Here is an 18,245-nt window from a genome sequence, read left to right on the forward strand (position 1 = left end):
TATACTTTCTTACTATGTTTATTTATATGTAATAATAAAAATACATATATACATACAGTCTTACAATTTTATTAGTCATGTTTTTCTGTTTGTGAGGATTATTAGAAACCCATTTTTCTCAATTCATTCTTGTGGAAGGTAAAGAGGGGGAGGAAACAGTTAAAAATTTTTTACAGTTTGTAGTATCGAAATATGCTTATAAGAGAAGATTTTAGAACTTTTAACCTTTTAATTTATTTATAATATATACTAGTTATACAAAGATTAAAGCAGATTTTACGTTTTTAAATTATACAAAGTGTAACCAAAAGGTACGTCTATATATCGTTTATGTACTCATTATTTTATGTAAACTCTCTACTGTTATAAGTTAAATATATATATTGTATTTTAGTTGACTAAAGAGGGACAAAGCCCGAAACGAGTAAAAAATGTACCGTATCAACTAATAAAGGAATTTGATGGAAAATTTGCCATGTGTCTTTAGAATAAAACACATTACTAGTGTTTATTACGCCACACTTATAACACATATTAAATATTCTGTCTCTCCATGCTATAACACGTCTGTTATATGAAGTTATAATTCATGATTTGCTCATGGTAGTGTTCTCTTTTCTTCATTGTGTAAGTGATCCTATCATCTGTAAGAGTTATCTATGAGCTCTACAGATCAATTTTACACATAAGAGATAAAACTGATCATTATTCTATGATTTGGAATCAAAAGTTAACCCACAGAGTTCATAAATTGATTCTTGCATCTCTTGCTACATCTTTAGTTAATAGATTATTATTTCTAAGAATAGAATTATTTCATTAAAGTATACAGGATGCAGATAAAAATATTACATCAGGTTACATTTTGCTTCAGCTATGTATTAAGCAAATACAAGTGCATGGGCTTTAGTACAGGAAGCCATACAGAGAATCCTCAGTTTCACCACTCTTTTTTTTCACTAATTTTGAGATGCTCTACAACTTTGTAATTTAAATTGTTCCACTACTTTCGTAGGAGCCAATGGGTTTTGGCCCCATGAGAAGAGTGTCGGGAATGCAACTATATCGTCGAATAGCCCACTACCAATTACCTATAGTCTTGTGCACGTGTATTTAGCTAATACATAGACAAGAAAGATATAACTCGATGCAACGTTTTTGTCTACACCTTGTATCTTTTTACATTATATTCCGTAAAAATTTACTTCTCATTTCATTTGAAAATAGTGTAAATATTAAAGACTATTCTTATATATCCATCATTTAGTATTATAATTTATATTAATATTATATTATAATAGTATTAGTATTATATTAATATTTTTGCACAATAAAATAACCAAGAACAAGTCGGAATGACTAAATTTACTTTCTGTAATCTTTAACTTGAAACCATCTGAGATGCTTAATGCTAACAATTCACTTGATAAATTAGCAATGATCAAGTAATTCTTGATAATATAAGGAGCCCTAAGATTTTGTCTTCTCTATATATTCTCCATCACCCCGTGAGTAATATCAGTACCGTATTTTATCTTTTGAATCAAAATTACCTAGTGTATAGAATTAAAGCAGAAATATGTATTATCTAAACACTAGAATTTGTGTGGTATTAATTAATTACCGTGTATTTAGTTTTTATTAACTGCTATAATTAATTACTGTACAGCTTAGTTTTAAAAAACAATTTACATTCTGATGTAACAATGTTATAAAACTGGTGATACAGAAAAATATTACAAATAATAAAATCTGCAGTTAGATTCGGATGTTACAGAAATTAACTTTGAATTTTATCATAAGACTGATTTTAAAATGATCTTATAAATATATAACATACCAAATTTATAAATATTAATACATAAATTTCTTTTTATAAATCTTACCGAAGTATTTTAAACGTTTGCTGGCCTTATATAAATATTTTGGCAATAATTACGACTTGTTTTCAATAGAACTTCTTTGAAATTTTGGAACGTAGTCGAGTAAAAACGATCTGAAAAATTATATTTTTCAAAATTAATTCGGGTTTCATTTTAATAAGAATGTTAAAAATATAAATTGTAAATTACTGTGCTCGCTCGGCCATTTCGTTTCCCGACCATCTCGGACTGTATGGATAATCGTTGCAGATGACGCTGTACGGCCTTCCTATATTAGCATGGTAGATGGACTGAAACATAAATGATGGCTTGTCTTGTGGAAAGTATAAAGGTATATTAACTGAAAAATGTAAATTAAGAAATAAAAGTACTTTTAGATATCAATAAATTTTGAATCTTTGTGTATATTTCATGATTTAAAGATAAATTTCTTACTGTGTAACAGAAAATAAAAGTCATTCCATTCAAACATTAAAGATAACTTGGAAAAAGATTCTGCCTCATATTCGACAATACTCCTATAATAATAAATTGATAAGTATTATGGAAAATATAAATGCTTGTAATACTTTTCAATACTTTAAATTATATTAATAATTGTCATAATAATAGGCACCAAATATACTTTATTAATTATACAATATAGTTAGTTTATAAAGCTAAACTAGCTTAAGTAGTACAGTGGGTGATCGGTTAACGAACAGTTCGGACTATGAACAAATCGGATAACAAACACTTTCGTGAAAGATTTTTATGTTCAGACAACAAATACCACAGAACAAACACAAAAAGAAGTGACATAAAATAATGAATACCAATTGGTCTTCCCTTGTCTTCAGGCAGGAGCGCGGGAAACGTCAACATCAACGCTCAACCCAATATATACTGATCGAATAGTATTTCCCCAAACTTTGAAGCTTTCCCTTGTAATTCCAGCCTTTTATTTTCCTGATAGAAACTATTTTTTTATAGTATTCGCAAAACTGTCAGGTGGGCACTCGTTAAGTTTTGCATCGGTTTTTATTTTCGAAAGGTGGGAGTATAACAGCAAAAGTCGAGAGTGGGCAGATGTCTGATGTTGCTGGACAGTATGGCTTGAACAGGTCTACAGTAGGTTGGCAGTTCAATCTTATCTAAGAAAGATACAGTATAATCAAGAAGACTCAAGCAACTTAAGGAGTATAAAAAATCACATCTGAGAAATAAAGAACATCGAAGAGCTCATAATGGGACCTGAAATGGATCTGACGACAGAATAACACTAAGAACAATTGAATGTAGAACACCAAGAAACTTGCCAAGATATGTTTTCTTCTGAGAAAGAAGATTAATGCCAATATCTGCTATTAAAGATCTTTTGAAGTGGGAGGATGTCAGAACAACGGTCATAGAATAGCATCCAAACCAGGTTGAGGTTAATAGGTTGATGTACCTTAGGAAAAGTATAAAACAATTTGAAAATTTCAATATCCTAAAATCCGTGGGCAAATTTGAGATAATTGAAAATTGTGTTGTATGAGGGATACCTACCTGTACTGATAAACTATTAAAAATCTTTTAATTTTTATTTATTTTCTGGAGTCTCCAGAACAAAATTAATCAAATTCCCATAAAAACCTATAGTAAATCAATAATCAGTTAATGAACAATTTGGATAGCAAACAAAGTCTTGGAACGGATTATGTTCGTTAACCGATTACCCACTGTATATCACTTATGTGCCTTGTGGATGCTCAAATGCTACTGCATTTGAGTTATTTCAGCTTCTATACAGTGGTGCTTTGTACTTTGAATTTAATTCATTTCAGATCTGTATAATATTATAAAATGAAAATTACATCATCATCATCATCATACACCATCAACTTTGGCATCTTAAACATGGCCGCCAGATCCTCTGCACATGTACTATACAATAAGTTCCTTTTTTTTTACTTCAATCATCAATACTTACATTTTGCTTCAGCTATGTATTAAGCAAATACCTTCCACATGCTTCTTGGACGCCATAGTTAATAGGTAGAGGTTATATATACTGGTATATCCAAACACAATAAAAATAGAGGGGAAAAAAATGAAACACATGAGTGTAAAATGAGATTTTTTCACAGTGAGGATAAGACAACTTTGACACAACAGATGGCATTTACGTAGCAAGTGCATTTTTCTTTGTGCATGAAGCAAATCAGCTTTTTTCCACTTGTCAGTATATATACCGTAAAAGCCTAAAAAGATATTTATTTTCACTAACATTTATTAAATGTGGAATAGTGCTGGCCTAAAAATTTTACTATTTTTATTTATTATTATAACTATAAACATAAACATGCAGGACAACTTCATATCCTCAAGGTGGCCTGAAAGAAGCAATGCCACTGAAAGATATTCGTGCTATTTATTGAAAAAAATGAAATAACGACTTAATAAAGTGAATCTTTAAACAGAATAATGAAGATAGTGTTGGGATTACAGTAGAGCCTCAATTATCCGACTCAATTGGGGACTGGGGTTGGTCGGATAACCGAAAAGTATGAAAAAATCCATTATTAGTGTAGTATATTATTATATCCCATGTAATTAGTATATTAGTATATCGCTATTAACCTACTTAGCGTTGAATTTTCATCGATGTTAAGCCTAACAAAAATTTTTTAAAATAATAATCGTCGCTATTGTATCGTTAAAAATTAGAAAATTAAGCCTCCTTTAAATACTGGCTCCCTTTCATGGTCGAATGAGTGTTGCCAGCTAAAACACGTAAAAATAATATTAAAGTAGCCAAGACATAGCCAAATATTGTAGCACCACATCACTAGCGGACATTTGAAATTTGCCGACTAGGACGGTCGGTTAATCGGGGGTCAGATAATCGAGGCTCTACTGTAGATAGATTCATTTTCAAGAAAAAACTAAATGATAGTTAAGCATAGATGTGATTTAAGATTTCATTAAAGAGTAAAACATTAATTACGTATTTAAAGTATAAATTAAGAGAAAATATGTAATTTTCATTGTGTACAGACTTCTGAAGAGCATTGAAGAATATTTCAAATTTCAGGAGTAAGGATTGAATTTAAGATTTACTCAATTTTAAATTGGAAATGTGAATAAAGTGTGCCTTAAATTTTATATTTTAATAAAAATTTTTAAATTATTTACCTTCCATAATGACTTAAAAAAGCAGCCACATACTCCTTACGTTTTTCAAAACCCACTACAATTTGTTCTATCTATATAATATAAAATTTCAATAAAACAAGTTTGCAAAATAAAATTCTTTAAAATATTTGAAAATTAAATTACTTTGTTACTTAATAACTGACGAACTAAAGGCACGTAATCCATTAAACATCCAGCACTGGAAAAGCTAGGAATGCGTAATGCTGCATTACCACCGAGAGCTCTATTTAAAAAGAATCGTATGTGTAACAAAATAATCGATAAATGACATTTTTAATATTCTTTTTAATACTTACTGTTCGACTCTTGGTGATAAGTATAATTGCGGAGTAATTCGACTTCCGTCGGGTGTCTGGAAAGTTACCAAGAGAACGGCAGAATCGTCGCCCGGATTGTCCTAAATAAAAAAACAAAATTATAATGTTTTTTACTGTTTTTGTTTATAAAAATATCTGGATAACCATTATATAATTTTCTCTATTATATATCTAATATGTAGAGAATGTGTAGGTAACATTGATGTATTATCGTGGATTTATAATAATTTATCGATAGGATAATTAGGATAAGAAATAGGCTAATTTATTGAGGAAGAAGTGTAGTGGGTAGTTTTATGCTTGCTGAATTGGCAATATCAGTTTTGTGATTTTGCATGCTGGCTGACAATAGAGTATTAGGTGTATAAATAATGCTATTGTATATTTCTTTAGTTCATCAATAATATTAGTCATTTATATTTATGGTCAATTTATATCTGTTGTTCACATAGATATATTTTTGTCCCTCTCTTAATAATAGGTATAACCTGTTAAAATAATAATATCAGTATTCAATTGTATCATACAATATAACAATTGATCACATAAACATAATTTATTTTTAATAATGGAATAATTTTGCTATGACATTTATATTGATATGTTTGAAGGAGCATATCTCATAACTTTAAAAATAATCAAAAAAAACACCTGATCTAGATATCTAAAGATATAAATATTGAGTGAACTCAGCTGTTTTTTTAATATATTATTCAAGATGAACTAAAATTCAGATGGTATATAATGCTATATAACTCATTGAAACTACAGAGACAACTCGTAAGTAAACAGACATCCTTATTTTCAGACACTGTCCTTTATTTCACAGTATTCTTGTGATACAAATGTCACATTAAAGACCTAGTTATCTCTTCAGGCATGGAATTTATGAGTTCTACTATCTTCGCCTGTAGAATATGACTCACTTGGAATGCAACTATCTAAATGTTCTCCACAGGAAGCAAGTTTCTATGAATGTCATTGTACTGCACAATCCAGCGGGTTCCAGACATGTTTAGTGAGATTCATGTCAAGTAACTGATTGGCCCTTGGAGGCTTGTGGATGCCTTGTATTGCCAACCAATTATCCAGGTCCTTTGGCGGTGTGATGAGTTCCGTCCTCCACGAACATGTGGATGCTTTGTCCATTAGCCCACTGGATAATATGGAAAGACCTGACATTTACAATTACATTTACTGAACATTTACATTCAAAAAGTCAACAAATGCATACATTTGTTGACATTTAGGGTGTCTATTTACTTATTAGTTATCTCTGTACATTTAATGTTTGTGAAGGAAAGTAACAATGTAACATTTGAATGTTCTTTAGTTTAATGCACGAGAAAAAAGTTTATCAGTTTGTATCTGAAACACTAAGAAACAAATAATTGAAGCTTCACTATCATTTGTGCGCCATGAATTTATATAAGACAATCATCGTCCTATCGCTACTTTAAATTATTTAAAAAATTTAATCAGAAAATAGAAAAATCTGGCATCATTTGGCTTAAGGTTAGAAATTCAGGCTTCAATTAACATTAATAACACACTTACTTTTGTGAGAAAAGGTGGAAGTTTTGAAAAATCAATTGGCAATCTAATTAGAAAGTTAACTGGACCATTTCTGTTCTGAAATTGAAAATTTTTGCATATAAATAATTATATTTAAAACTAATAAAAGACTAAAATAACACAGATTTTAGAACACTTACTTTACGATTCAATAACACTTCTACGTCCGAATCCGAAAATCCAGCTTGGTGAATGAGAGAAGAATATTCGAACTGTAATCTCGAGTAATCTTCCAACAGCATAACCTCTTGCCATCGATATTTCTCCAGCAATTGCTGTATGACTTGGATGAGTGACGTGGGATCGTCAGGATTCCAATTACACAGAGACTAAAAAATTTAGCATTAATTAAATAATTAAAAAATGAATTTGTTAATATGCATTTTCTTTTGAAAACAATATCAAGCACAATATCCAACCTCGATATCGTTTATATCTGGTTTAAAATTCCCGTCATCAAATATGAAATCTGGAGGTAAATCTGGGTAAAGAGCGTGAAACAATATTTCCCCTGTTTATCAAAAGAATTAGATTATTTAAGTATCCAAATATATGGAATAATATACATTCTCTAATACAATATTTACATGTTACAGATTGTCCACCGTAAGGAATGACTATCTTGAATCTATCGCAGAGTGGTTTCTTCTCAAAATTACTACATCTGCAAAAACAATTTGTATTTATAACAATTAAGAAGTTGGTAGATAATTAAAAACCAAATTTTATATAATTTGTCAAAATTATATTAAATTAGACAGATCACTAATTAATTGTTGGATTTTTCCAAGCTATTCTGATGCTAAAAAGGCTCAAAAGCCACCCCAGTTACACTTGCTTATATGTTAAATGTGTTACAGGCAACAACAGGACAGCAAAGCAGTTAAGATGGCAGCCTACCACTCTGGAGGACCTGGGATTGAATATGAATGGGTCAAAAACCCCCTGGAAATTTTCCGGACATGGCGACCCTGTCGACCCTGTCTCTCCTACCCAGTCACCTGATTTTGAATCTGGCCAAACCAACAACAGGCTGCTAAAAAAGCACTCTTAGTGCCCACAGGATGAAGAGAGTTAAAGAAAACTGTTACTGAAAGATGCAAGTTCAACTTCCACATAAACACATTTTTCTGTCTGTGTGTTCTGGCTTCAGATTTCTTTAAACGATAACAGAAAAGTGACATGTTAATCAAATGTTTTAATTGATTATGGGACACCGATATAAAAATAAACAGCCTTAACGTATAAAAAAGTAAATGCCATTTGGAGTCTATGTTCGTGATTTTAATGGGCATTAATGTAGTTTATTATCTACCTCCTTGAAGTATCTATTATAATGCAAATATCTATGTGTATATATTTACATGTAGATATAAAACGTACTTAGTGGAACCAAACCAGCTGAAATGATTTCATCAAAAATTTCCTTCTTTAACCTAATCAAAAGTATCTTATCGTGCTAATATTTTACAGCAAAATTAAATATGTTTTTGTTATAAAAACACTCGTCAAGTCAAATAGCAAAGCAGACATTTAACGACTCATTAAACTGGGCCATTAATTAATTAAAACTGAAATCATCAGGAAAATATGGCATTAAGGGAGTGTGCCTTTAATATCAATTTCTTTCGATTATTAATCACGACTATAATTGATCCGATAATTTTATGAATCGTTAACATTTCATTACTAACTGCCTATGCTAAACTGCAATACTAGATTACCGGAAAGTCATTTAAGAGAAACGAGACAATTATTATTTTAATTGAATTAAAGAAAATTTTAAACTGTTGTGGCTAAGACAAATCTCTACGTAACACTTCATATTAGAAACTAACAAACAAGTACAGTATTGCCGTCCAAGTAGGGAATTCGATCCCGGTCCTTATTTCTAATCCCGGGATTTCGGGATTATACTTACTCGATCCCGGGATTATTTCGGTATTGAGGGTTAATAAAAAATAAGAAAATCTTACAGAAATCGAAAATCAAAATTTAGACAAAAATCAACGTATTTTACGGTATACACCTAGTTAATTTAATCACTCTAACTAATCAGACTTAGAGTCAGACTAACTAGACTTAAAATCACTGTTTCATGTTAAATTTATTCTTTTTTAAGCATCACTGACATCTCTTTAAACTCACATAAATTGAAAAAACCTTTATGTAACAAACTATTCAAATAAACCTTGAAAATTAACAAAAATCTCTCTTAACATCGACTAAATAGACTACTTTCATATAACAACCTAGTAAGTAGGTAGTAAAGTAAGTTTCTTAGCAAAAAGTATTTAAAAATAATATTAATCAGTCACATTTTTCTTAAATATAAAGAAAACTAATCTAATAGGAACATTCTAATTTGAATTGCGAAAATATGATCTGAGAAATAACAACGCATCCAGTGTCTCATCACCAAGTCTGCTTCTCAATTTGTTGCACATATATGCAGCTGCTGAGAAAACGCGTTTAGGTTTGATGGAAGTTGGAGGAATCGTTAGTAAATACTTATAAGCTTCGAGGACACGGGGAGGATGGAAGAAAACAGTCCGGTCGACACGGATCGGGATTGTAGGAGTAAAGGCTACAATCCCGATTGTTTCGATCATTGTAAGCATGTCTTTCTAAAAATAAACGCGTTAATTTTGTAAATTCGGTCTCTGTGTGAGTCTCTCAGCGTCCAGCAAACCACTACCCCGAAACGTAAAAAGACTTTCTCGCATCATCCTGACAGATCGCGGGCAAGGCGAGGGTCGTAACCTTTTCACCTAAGGTCGACCCCCCTAAGCGAGAGGCGTCGGGTCTATATTAACTACACTGGCAAAACAAGATGGCTGACACATTGACAGGTAAAACGCACTGAGTAGTGCTCTCGACTGCACCAGAAAATCGATTGGCGCCCGCGAAAATTCAAAAGTACAAAAATGAAGTATATTACCAAGTAACCCAGTGAGAACTGCTTGCCTATCATTTTAGTTGAAAATACAAGAAGTTTTATTACAAGCAAGCATCGCAAGCCCGCTAGGTTAATTTCTGCTGCTTGCTTGGAATAAAATTTCTTGTATTTTATATTAAAATGATAGGCAAGCAATTCTGTTAAAAGCACTGGCACTGAACGTTTCGCTTCATGCAGTCTATTTTGCAACTTTTTTTAAAATGATGTCAATCCCGAAAATCTCGGGATTAGGAAAACTTAATCCCGAAAATTTTGGGACTGAAAAGTGGTCGGGATCCCGGGATCCCGATATCCCGATTTTCGAGATCCCGGGATCAAATCCTCTACGTCCAAGACAGAAGAGTCGGACGACAATACTGTACTGTCCGACTCCAGCATAATATAAATTATTCTATTGAAATTATTATGGATACTTGACTTTTGTCAGAACTGCTCAAAATAATTTTAAGAGAATAGTTTATATGTTGTTTTATATGGTAGAAACATTCAAGATTGAAAAAGGAAGAGATGTTTTATCAGATGTATGTGCCGAAAGGCTCTTTGAGAGAGTCATAAAAATTATCGTTACAGGGAAGAGAAGACAAAACTCCTCTTCTCTGTACTAACCAAATAAAATCCAATTGAGAAGAGAATGGTCTGAGAATATGATCAGATAGACTCAAAATAGATGCTACATTAGACAGAGAAGGTTAGAAATGAGCAACCCTTCTATCTAGAGATTGTGACATTGTTAACATTGGTAAAATTAGATATTTTTACCTATTTTTAACCAACATTTTATATAATAAGTTTGTTTGGATATTGCTGGCATTACCATAAAACAACCGATTTGTGTAAACAGATTTAACTGTGGTATTTATATGCAAAACAGGGCCGGCCAGAGGTTTCACCGGAAAAAAGGCTCGTAAAAAAGACCCGACTAATCAGAAAAGGCATTCAGACTGAATTCGGTTACTCTCCTATTCAATAGGAGAGTTGATTTTTCTTTTCAGGAAATTTTTAAATTCATTTTTAATTATTAATCTAAAGGCCTAACCACTTAAACATTTAAATATAATTAAGTTTATAATTTATATTTAACTTAGTTATAGCCCAGATATAATCCAGCTTGTAGACGTTTTGACTAATAGAAAATCAAGCTTTGACTGTTTGGTCAATAAAAATATCTATTTATCCTTGTAAAATGTCTATTTTAATTAGAACTTTCATGTGATTTCACTAAACAATTTAAAGCTCTTTAATTATAAATCAAATTCAAATGTTTTTCTCGGAACAATAACTTCAAAGTAGTAACATTAATTTGATAGAAACCACTACGAGCTCCTAAGTTTTCTCTAGAATCGGGAAAAATCCCAACTCCCCTCTCGTTGCCTCGGACGAGTATAGAGAAAATGAACCGAAAAGGAACTTCACAAACAGTTATTAATCGATACGAACTTTGGATTAAGAAATTAATAATCAAGTGACATAAACATCAATATAATAATTTTGTCCCATTGCCTAATATAAAAATTTAGACATTTAATGTTGTAAGATATGTAAAATTATTATACAACTAAGTTCTACCAATTATTCATGTACAGGTATAAAAAATTCAAAAATATAAGGAAAACGGGCTTACTATAAGTAAGTTTTCTTCATATTTTTGGATAAATAAGCTCGATTTAGTCGCTTTAACGTTTAGAAAACTCAAATTGTAATACGGTACGATGTTGGCAATCCTACGTATATGGGAACGGAACGTCGTCGGATTATCAAAAATAATTAGACGACGTGCAAACGAGCCGACAATAGCGAGGTTGTGGCCAAGGGTTTCGTCTCTAAAACGTGAATGTCGAATGTCAAGCGCCACTTACAAGATAGCAGCGCTTGACATTTGATGTTCATCACGTTTTAGAGACGAAAACTTCTGCTGCAACCTCGCTATTGACGCAGATGTTTGTTGCAAACTCGCTATTGACACGGATGTTTGTCGCAAACTCACTATTGACTCGGATGTTTGGATCGGTGACTATTGAGCCATCAATCCAAACATCCAAGTACATTACCGCCTCCAAGTCGACAAATTCCATTAAATTTATTGGGAGATTGAAACCGTGGTGGAAAATTTAGTGGGAAAAACAGTTTTCGATGGGAAATTTCGGTGTACTCATTTTTATACATATACGGTACTGTGCCATAAGATACTGTACCTTTGTCGAGCCGTCCAAGACGACGATTCTAGCAATGTTTAATATCATTTCCAGGCTCGAGGATGCGACGTCGAAGCCTCGGGCTCGATGGCACACTGCGTTTAGCGAGGCGTTCAAATTTGACCGGTGCCGGAGTTCGAACCTCGTCTACGACTCAGAAATGTGCCGATAACACCAGAGGGCGTCTGATTATCGAGAGCGTGAGACTAGAGAAGTGCCGGATAACCGAGATTGTGTTAAATAGGGTAATTTCCCCGCATATTCTTGTGTGGCTGAACATTGCAAGGGTAAATTCTGCCGTAAGATGGAACTAATTTTGACATTTCGTGTCTAATAATCGAATTTATTGTTTAGTTTTATACTTTCTTACCCAGATTTCGGATGTATAACCGCAATATTCCCTGCAGATATTCCGATCTTTCCATTTCTGATGATTTCTTCCACAAACTTCTGAACGTGAGGAGCGAACGACGAATGCATCCCTCGCCGACGAAAACTGACAAAAATTCCCTAACCGACAAGAAATTTCCCTAATTTAAAAATTACGTGTAATAAAGTTATCACGTAAAAATCTATCGTTTAAATATCGTATAAAATAAAATAATTCAAAAGTTATAATTTTATTTGATATTTTCTTTCTGTGAAAATTATTCTAAAAATTATACCTTTTTTTAAAAAAAATTCCGCTAGGGTGGCAGAGTAGAAGAATAGAGTGTTGCCAGTAGAAATATTCTTTTACGTATGATGGTGTCGGTCTTTATTTACTTTCAGTTTAAATAAACTTCTTCGAAATAGAAAAAAAAATAATATAAACAATTGCTAATTTTGACAATGACGTGTAATTCGCTAACATCATATTTATATACGGCAAAAAAAAAAAAAAAAACGCAATGATCCGAATCGACGGCAGGATAGCCGAAATAGCTAGCGCTGGGGAACCCGGGATCGAATACGGATGGGTCCAGGGAATTTTTCGGGGGTGGTTCTTCCGGATATGTCGGTCCCCGTCTCTCGCACCCGCCTGCCCCATTGTGGGCCTCGCCGAACCCATAATGGGCTTGCTAAAAGAGGCTTTCTTAGTGCCACAGAGCGGAAAAAGTTGAAAAAAACAGTTGAAATGGCTAAAGCGTCAGCAACCCGCTCCGGAGGATCCTGGATCAAATCCGGAAGAGCAACTTCCTGTCAGTTCTGGACTTATTGGATCCCATTCCTCACCACCGTCCGTCCACTTTGGGGGCCAGATTTACGATGGAACAGCCTGGTAGTGAGGAACGAAGTCAGATATATCCGGACATACCACTCCAAAAAATTCCTGGGGTTTTCCACCCGTTCGGATTGTATCCCGGGTTTCCAGACTTGTAAGTCGCCATCTTGGTCGTTCGTACGTCCAGTCTCCATGGATTTGTGGTTTTGCGTTGTGGTTGCTTTTATCTTTCGTCGCTGTGTGTGAAAGAAACGAAGAGACGAGATCGTAACAAAAACTAAACTTTTATTCTCCTTCTCGCGTACTTGGTACAGCACATGTCTCGACGACGCGGCTAACAAAGACAACTAGTTTTCGACGGTCTTGTGGGGTAAGTTCGAATTTATTCCAGGAAGTGATGACTCATACACCCAGGGATAATTGCTTGTATTTTACAACCGTTAAGGGTACAGATGTGAAGGGCGGCGTTCGCTACAGATTTGTCAAACATACGATAGTCATGGATAAAAGGATTATTGTAGAACAGATAGGCAATTTTCTCACAGTTATCAGGTCAACAATAATGGTGGCTTGTTGTGGAACAGATCGGATGTCCGGAACCTATTCTAAAAAACATCCGAAATTTCTGACCTGGCTCGAACCAGGATTTCATAGCAACATACCAGTTTTCCCATAGGAAATCATCTCGAGAGGCATTCCTTTTTGGCAAATCGTCCATGTGTTACTTTGCCTTATCCAATCTAAACTTCTGTTATGGGAATATTGAGGACAAATCGTATGATTTTTTTACACAGAAAAAAATGCCGGAGTTAGATACATAAAAGACGAGACTATATATGGAAACCTTAGGGGCAGGATGCCCCGATTAACTATTTATATTATATAAAGCTCTTTTTAAGGGTAACTGACCCCCATTCAGGCGTTACAGACGTAGAAAAAACCCGAAAAACTTCACGAACCCACGACCGAACTTCCAGTACTCGGGGAACGAAACCGCTCGGCCATTGGTGGGCCTATTCTAATGTTAAAGGAAAAGTATGTTGTACAGGGGCAAGCCACTATTAATATGAGGTGGAGAGCATATATTTTAAATGAAATACATGATAAAAAATTGCAGCCCGGCATTGCGACGTACAGTACAATATGAATTCGCTCAATATGATCAAATTTTTTATGCAATATTTTTGCATTAAATATAAAGAGTGCAGGACATTTTGATTAAAAAATATGTCGACACATCTTTATATATCATGAAAATATACGATAATAAAAAAATATACAAATGAAAATTACCCACGATCAATCACTAAATATCATTTACTGTCTTCTACACGAACATTTGCGTTTCATCTATATTAATTGTATTGTTTCACGATTACTTTCTACTCGAAACAGATAATAGATTGACCTATTTATGAATTTAAAAAAATCTATTTTAATGCATTAAACATTCATTAATTATTAATATTAAATGGGAACCGAACCCACGACTTTTATGAGTCGTGGGTTCGGTTCTCGTTCGATATTAATTAAAACAATACTTCGTATTAAATCTTGTTTTATTTTAGTAGATAGAATATAAATTTTTTAAGCTTAAATCTTGGACTATTTCTTTATTACGCAATATAGCTATAGTCTATAATATATACAATAATATAACATGCCCTCCCCTCCATCAAATAATGATACGTGTATATATATATATATATATATAAAGGCCTAAGCTACAGCTTGCTTAGCTTATGTGAAAATGTTCCACCGTACAGGTATAAATGTGGGTTTTCACGTTCTAATTTCGGATCCCCCCACTAATATCAGTTCTAGTTACGCTACTGTAAACAGATGTTCTTTTGTTACGATCTTTCACTTTGATATTGATTTCTGCACACCCAGTGGCGCGTTATAGCTCCATGGAGCCCAGGCAAATTTGAATTAGGGAGGCCCCATGTATATACAGTGCTGACTTCGGACTTTTTTGAAAGAAATACTTTCTTTGAGATTGGTTTGGGGCCCCATGCAATTGCCCTTTTTGCTCATAGGATAATGCACCACCGTGCACATCCAATAATGTAAAACGATGAACATGCATCCAGCTTTATGGATGTGACCTTCTATGTTAGCATACAGTTTAGGGCCACAACATGTCTCTATTTAGCCCTAAAGATGGATCTTTTATGTTATATTTTAGGATCACGGCCCTAAGGACGAGCCATTCTAGCTTAACGTACAGTACACGTTTACTACTCGGAATTCTGTTACATTATTCCGCTTCTGTAGTATAAATCGGACCCCCAATTGCAAGATTTTGTACTTTGGATCCATTTTCTACAAAAATCGCTCCTTAAATTACGTCTAAACCCCTTAAGAACGTTTAAAATCATTGCAAAAACCAACAGAAAAAAAACCAAACTACCGCATACGAAATAACACCCAAAAACTCGACCTTAGTTCAATTTCCGAACACCAGATGGAATTGTAGCGCTTGTATGCGTCGAACGACTAATCAACAAATGTATAGAGGAAGAGTGCGAGCGTGGGTCTGTCAAAGCAGATGGAAACGAACGGAAGGAAGACGAACGTTTCAGCTGTTCACGTTTACAAACCTGAAGACTCCTATTGTTAACCATCAGGAGATTTACAGAACAATGTTTTTTCTCGTGTAATCAGTGTTTAAAATTTAATTTAAAACAGTATAATTTCCCAGGAAACCTCACCACAATACTAGAAACTCGAACTTAATTTAACATATCCTCCGGAAAAAAAAAAAATGGGTATGAGTAAGAGTAACGTACGTTTGTTTATATTGTCTGCATTTTATATATTGTTTCTGGTGATCGGTGCATCGATCTTCTCAGCCATTGAAGCACCACAAGAGATCAATATAATAAGAAATTTAAGAAATCTAAGATCACAATTCCTGCAGGAAAATACGTGTGTTAAAGGTAAGAACCCTATACTAAATTCTCTAAAATAATTAAATTATCTCGGTAATTTACCTGTATATCTTATGGTAATTAACAGGGTATGGTGTGCGTAACGATACGTAACACCCTTTTCCATATGTTCATGCCATTTAAGTGCTTACACCTTGATTTTTTTTCTTGCGTTACCGTCTTCCTGTTTTGTAGATTCTTTCCGGTTTTAACCCCCGGAAATTGCATTTTGTGTTACGCTCTTTCTCTTACAGCAAACTATAAAAGTAGTTTTATGTTCGTAACGTTATAAAATATGCGATAAATCACACCGGCGTAACGTCCTCCCCCATATGTTTATACTGTTAGAAACCTCGATTTTGCTCTAACTTATGCGGGTTTTTATACTTCTTTTTCCTGTTTTAAACCCCTTGTAATTGCATTTTGTATTAGCATAATTGTCTTTCTGTACTTGTAGCACATTTTTAACGTAATTTTACGCTTGTACAAGCGTAAAATCGTTACCATTTTTACCAAATAAGATCAGCTTAACGTCCTCGCCGTATGTTAATGATATTGGGAACCTTGATTTTTGCTCTAACTTATCCGGGTTTTTATATGTTTTTTTCTACTTATAACCCCTCGAAATTGCGTTATACGTTAACACAATTATGTCCTTTCACCTGTAACACACTATAAATATAATTTTATGCCTGTAACGTTGTAAAATATGTGATAAATTATATCCGTGTAACGCCCTCATCATACGTTTATGCTGCTAAAAACATGGATTTTTGCGTTAACTGATGAGGAATTTTAACCTTTTTTTCCTGTTTATAATCCCTCGAAATCGAGTTACGTGTTAAAGTATATACTTGTAGCACCTTGTAACACGTTTATAATCGTAAAATCTTTGCCACTTTCATCAAATTACATCCGCGCTTGAATATATTATCGTACAGATTAATATTTTTAATTAACTTTATGATTAATTTAAAGTCGTTTACGAGTGAGATAATTGCAATAACGATCAAAATGGCTCATTTTATAGGGAATTTTGATCGAATTTTGATCAATTTTTGGCATTTTATAGCGTTAATTTACGCGATCAAATGACAGAAACCCGATCGACCGATTACTAACATCCTGTTTATTTCCCTTCTCCTAACGGTATTAAATTGTGTTTTGCACGATAAAAGTCCCCAAAAAAATCAAGATTTTGCATTTTTACTGTAAAATCCCCAAATAATCGTAAAAGTTTTGGGGAATTTTCAGTAAAAATTCGTAAAAGTTTTGGGGATTTTTCAGTAAAAATTCGCGAAAATCGTCGAATATTGCACAGGTCTTTAGAACTGTTTTACGTGTAACCTAATTTTTTTTATGCTGGAACTTCGAAAAATTCGAATTTTTTATTAAAAGTCGTTGGTTCGGACCTCATTTACAATAAGGATACCTCATTACGATGTTCAAACGTTAAGGATGCCTCATTATTCTATAATGAGGCATTCCAGACGTTTCGAAGTGAGGTCCGAACCAGAGATTGTATCTTAGACGTTTATTTCATTAATACTAAGCCATTTTATGTGCTGATTTAAAGGTTATTAATTAAGCTATTTTCGATCGAAATTCCTTATAAATATTTAAAAAAAGCATCCTCTGCGTGTGCCGAAAACCCTTAAAATTACATCATTTGTCAATTTTTTTATTGTGGACACGATAAATATACACAATTTAGTCAACTAGAGCCTTTACTGTAACATATTAAGATTATTATGTCATGGGTTCGGACCCGACTCAGTATACTATGCATGCTTTCCATTATATCTCAAAACTCAGTATGTAAAATAAAAATATATCGATACCGAGCGGGGTCCGAACCCACGACAACATATACTTAATTAATAATATATTGGTATAGATTCAGACCGCACAAATTTGAAAATACATTTTTTTTTCATTATATTTCATTAAAACTGAATATATAAACCAAGAATATAAGAAATATATTGAGTGTTAAGTAAGG

The 18,245-nt window shown here is 33.2% G+C and overlaps 2 protein-coding genes across 4 annotated transcripts in view; one reads left to right on the forward strand and one right to left on the reverse strand.

Annotated features, from left to right (window-relative positions):
• The window catches only part of LOC111625556 (BRISC and BRCA1-A complex member 2-like), a 14,980-nt gene extending 2,192 nt beyond the window's left edge, over positions 1-12,788 (reverse strand). The window contains exons 1-12 of one of the 3 annotated variants that reach the window (XM_023368720.1): positions 12,772-12,788; positions 12,477-12,636; positions 7,543-7,619; positions 7,375-7,466; positions 7,096-7,284; positions 6,938-7,012; positions 5,360-5,460; positions 5,187-5,286; positions 5,043-5,113; positions 2,319-2,401; positions 2,073-2,223; positions 536-1,996 (exon numbers count right to left, since the gene is read on the reverse strand). In XM_023368720.1, the coding sequence (XP_023224488.1) occupies positions 1,936-1,996; positions 2,073-2,223; positions 2,319-2,401; positions 5,043-5,113; positions 5,187-5,286; positions 5,360-5,460; positions 6,938-7,012; positions 7,096-7,284; positions 7,375-7,466; positions 7,543-7,619; positions 12,477-12,586 (1,110 nt within the window). In that variant the 5' untranslated portion in view covers positions 12,587-12,636; positions 12,772-12,788 and the 3' untranslated portion in view covers positions 536-1,935. Of the gene's footprint in view, positions 1-535; positions 1,997-2,072; positions 2,224-2,318; positions 2,402-5,042; positions 5,114-5,186; positions 5,287-5,359; positions 5,461-6,937; positions 7,013-7,095; positions 7,285-7,374; positions 7,467-7,542; positions 7,620-12,476; positions 12,715-12,771 lie in introns of those variants that run through there. The other 2 variants (XM_023368721.1, XM_023368719.1) reach the window with 2 other exon arrangements.
• A 3,003-nt stretch (positions 12,789-15,791) lies between these two features.
• Positions 15,792-18,245, forward strand: part of LOC111625559 (potassium channel subfamily K member 1-like) — a 61,456-nt gene continuing 59,002 nt past the window's right edge. The window contains exon 1 of the mRNA XM_023368723.1: positions 15,792-16,252. Coding sequence (XP_023224491.1) covers positions 16,078-16,252 — 175 coding nt within the window. The 5' untranslated portion in view covers positions 15,792-16,077. The remainder of the gene's footprint in view (positions 16,253-18,245) is intronic.

Source organism: Centruroides sculpturatus, unplaced genomic scaffold (genome assembly GCF_000671375.1).
Source record: "Centruroides sculpturatus isolate CEXI.00-Female unplaced genomic scaffold, Cexi_2.0 scaffold389, whole genome shotgun sequence".
Taxonomy (NCBI): domain Eukaryota; kingdom Metazoa; phylum Arthropoda; class Arachnida; order Scorpiones; family Buthidae; genus Centruroides; species Centruroides sculpturatus.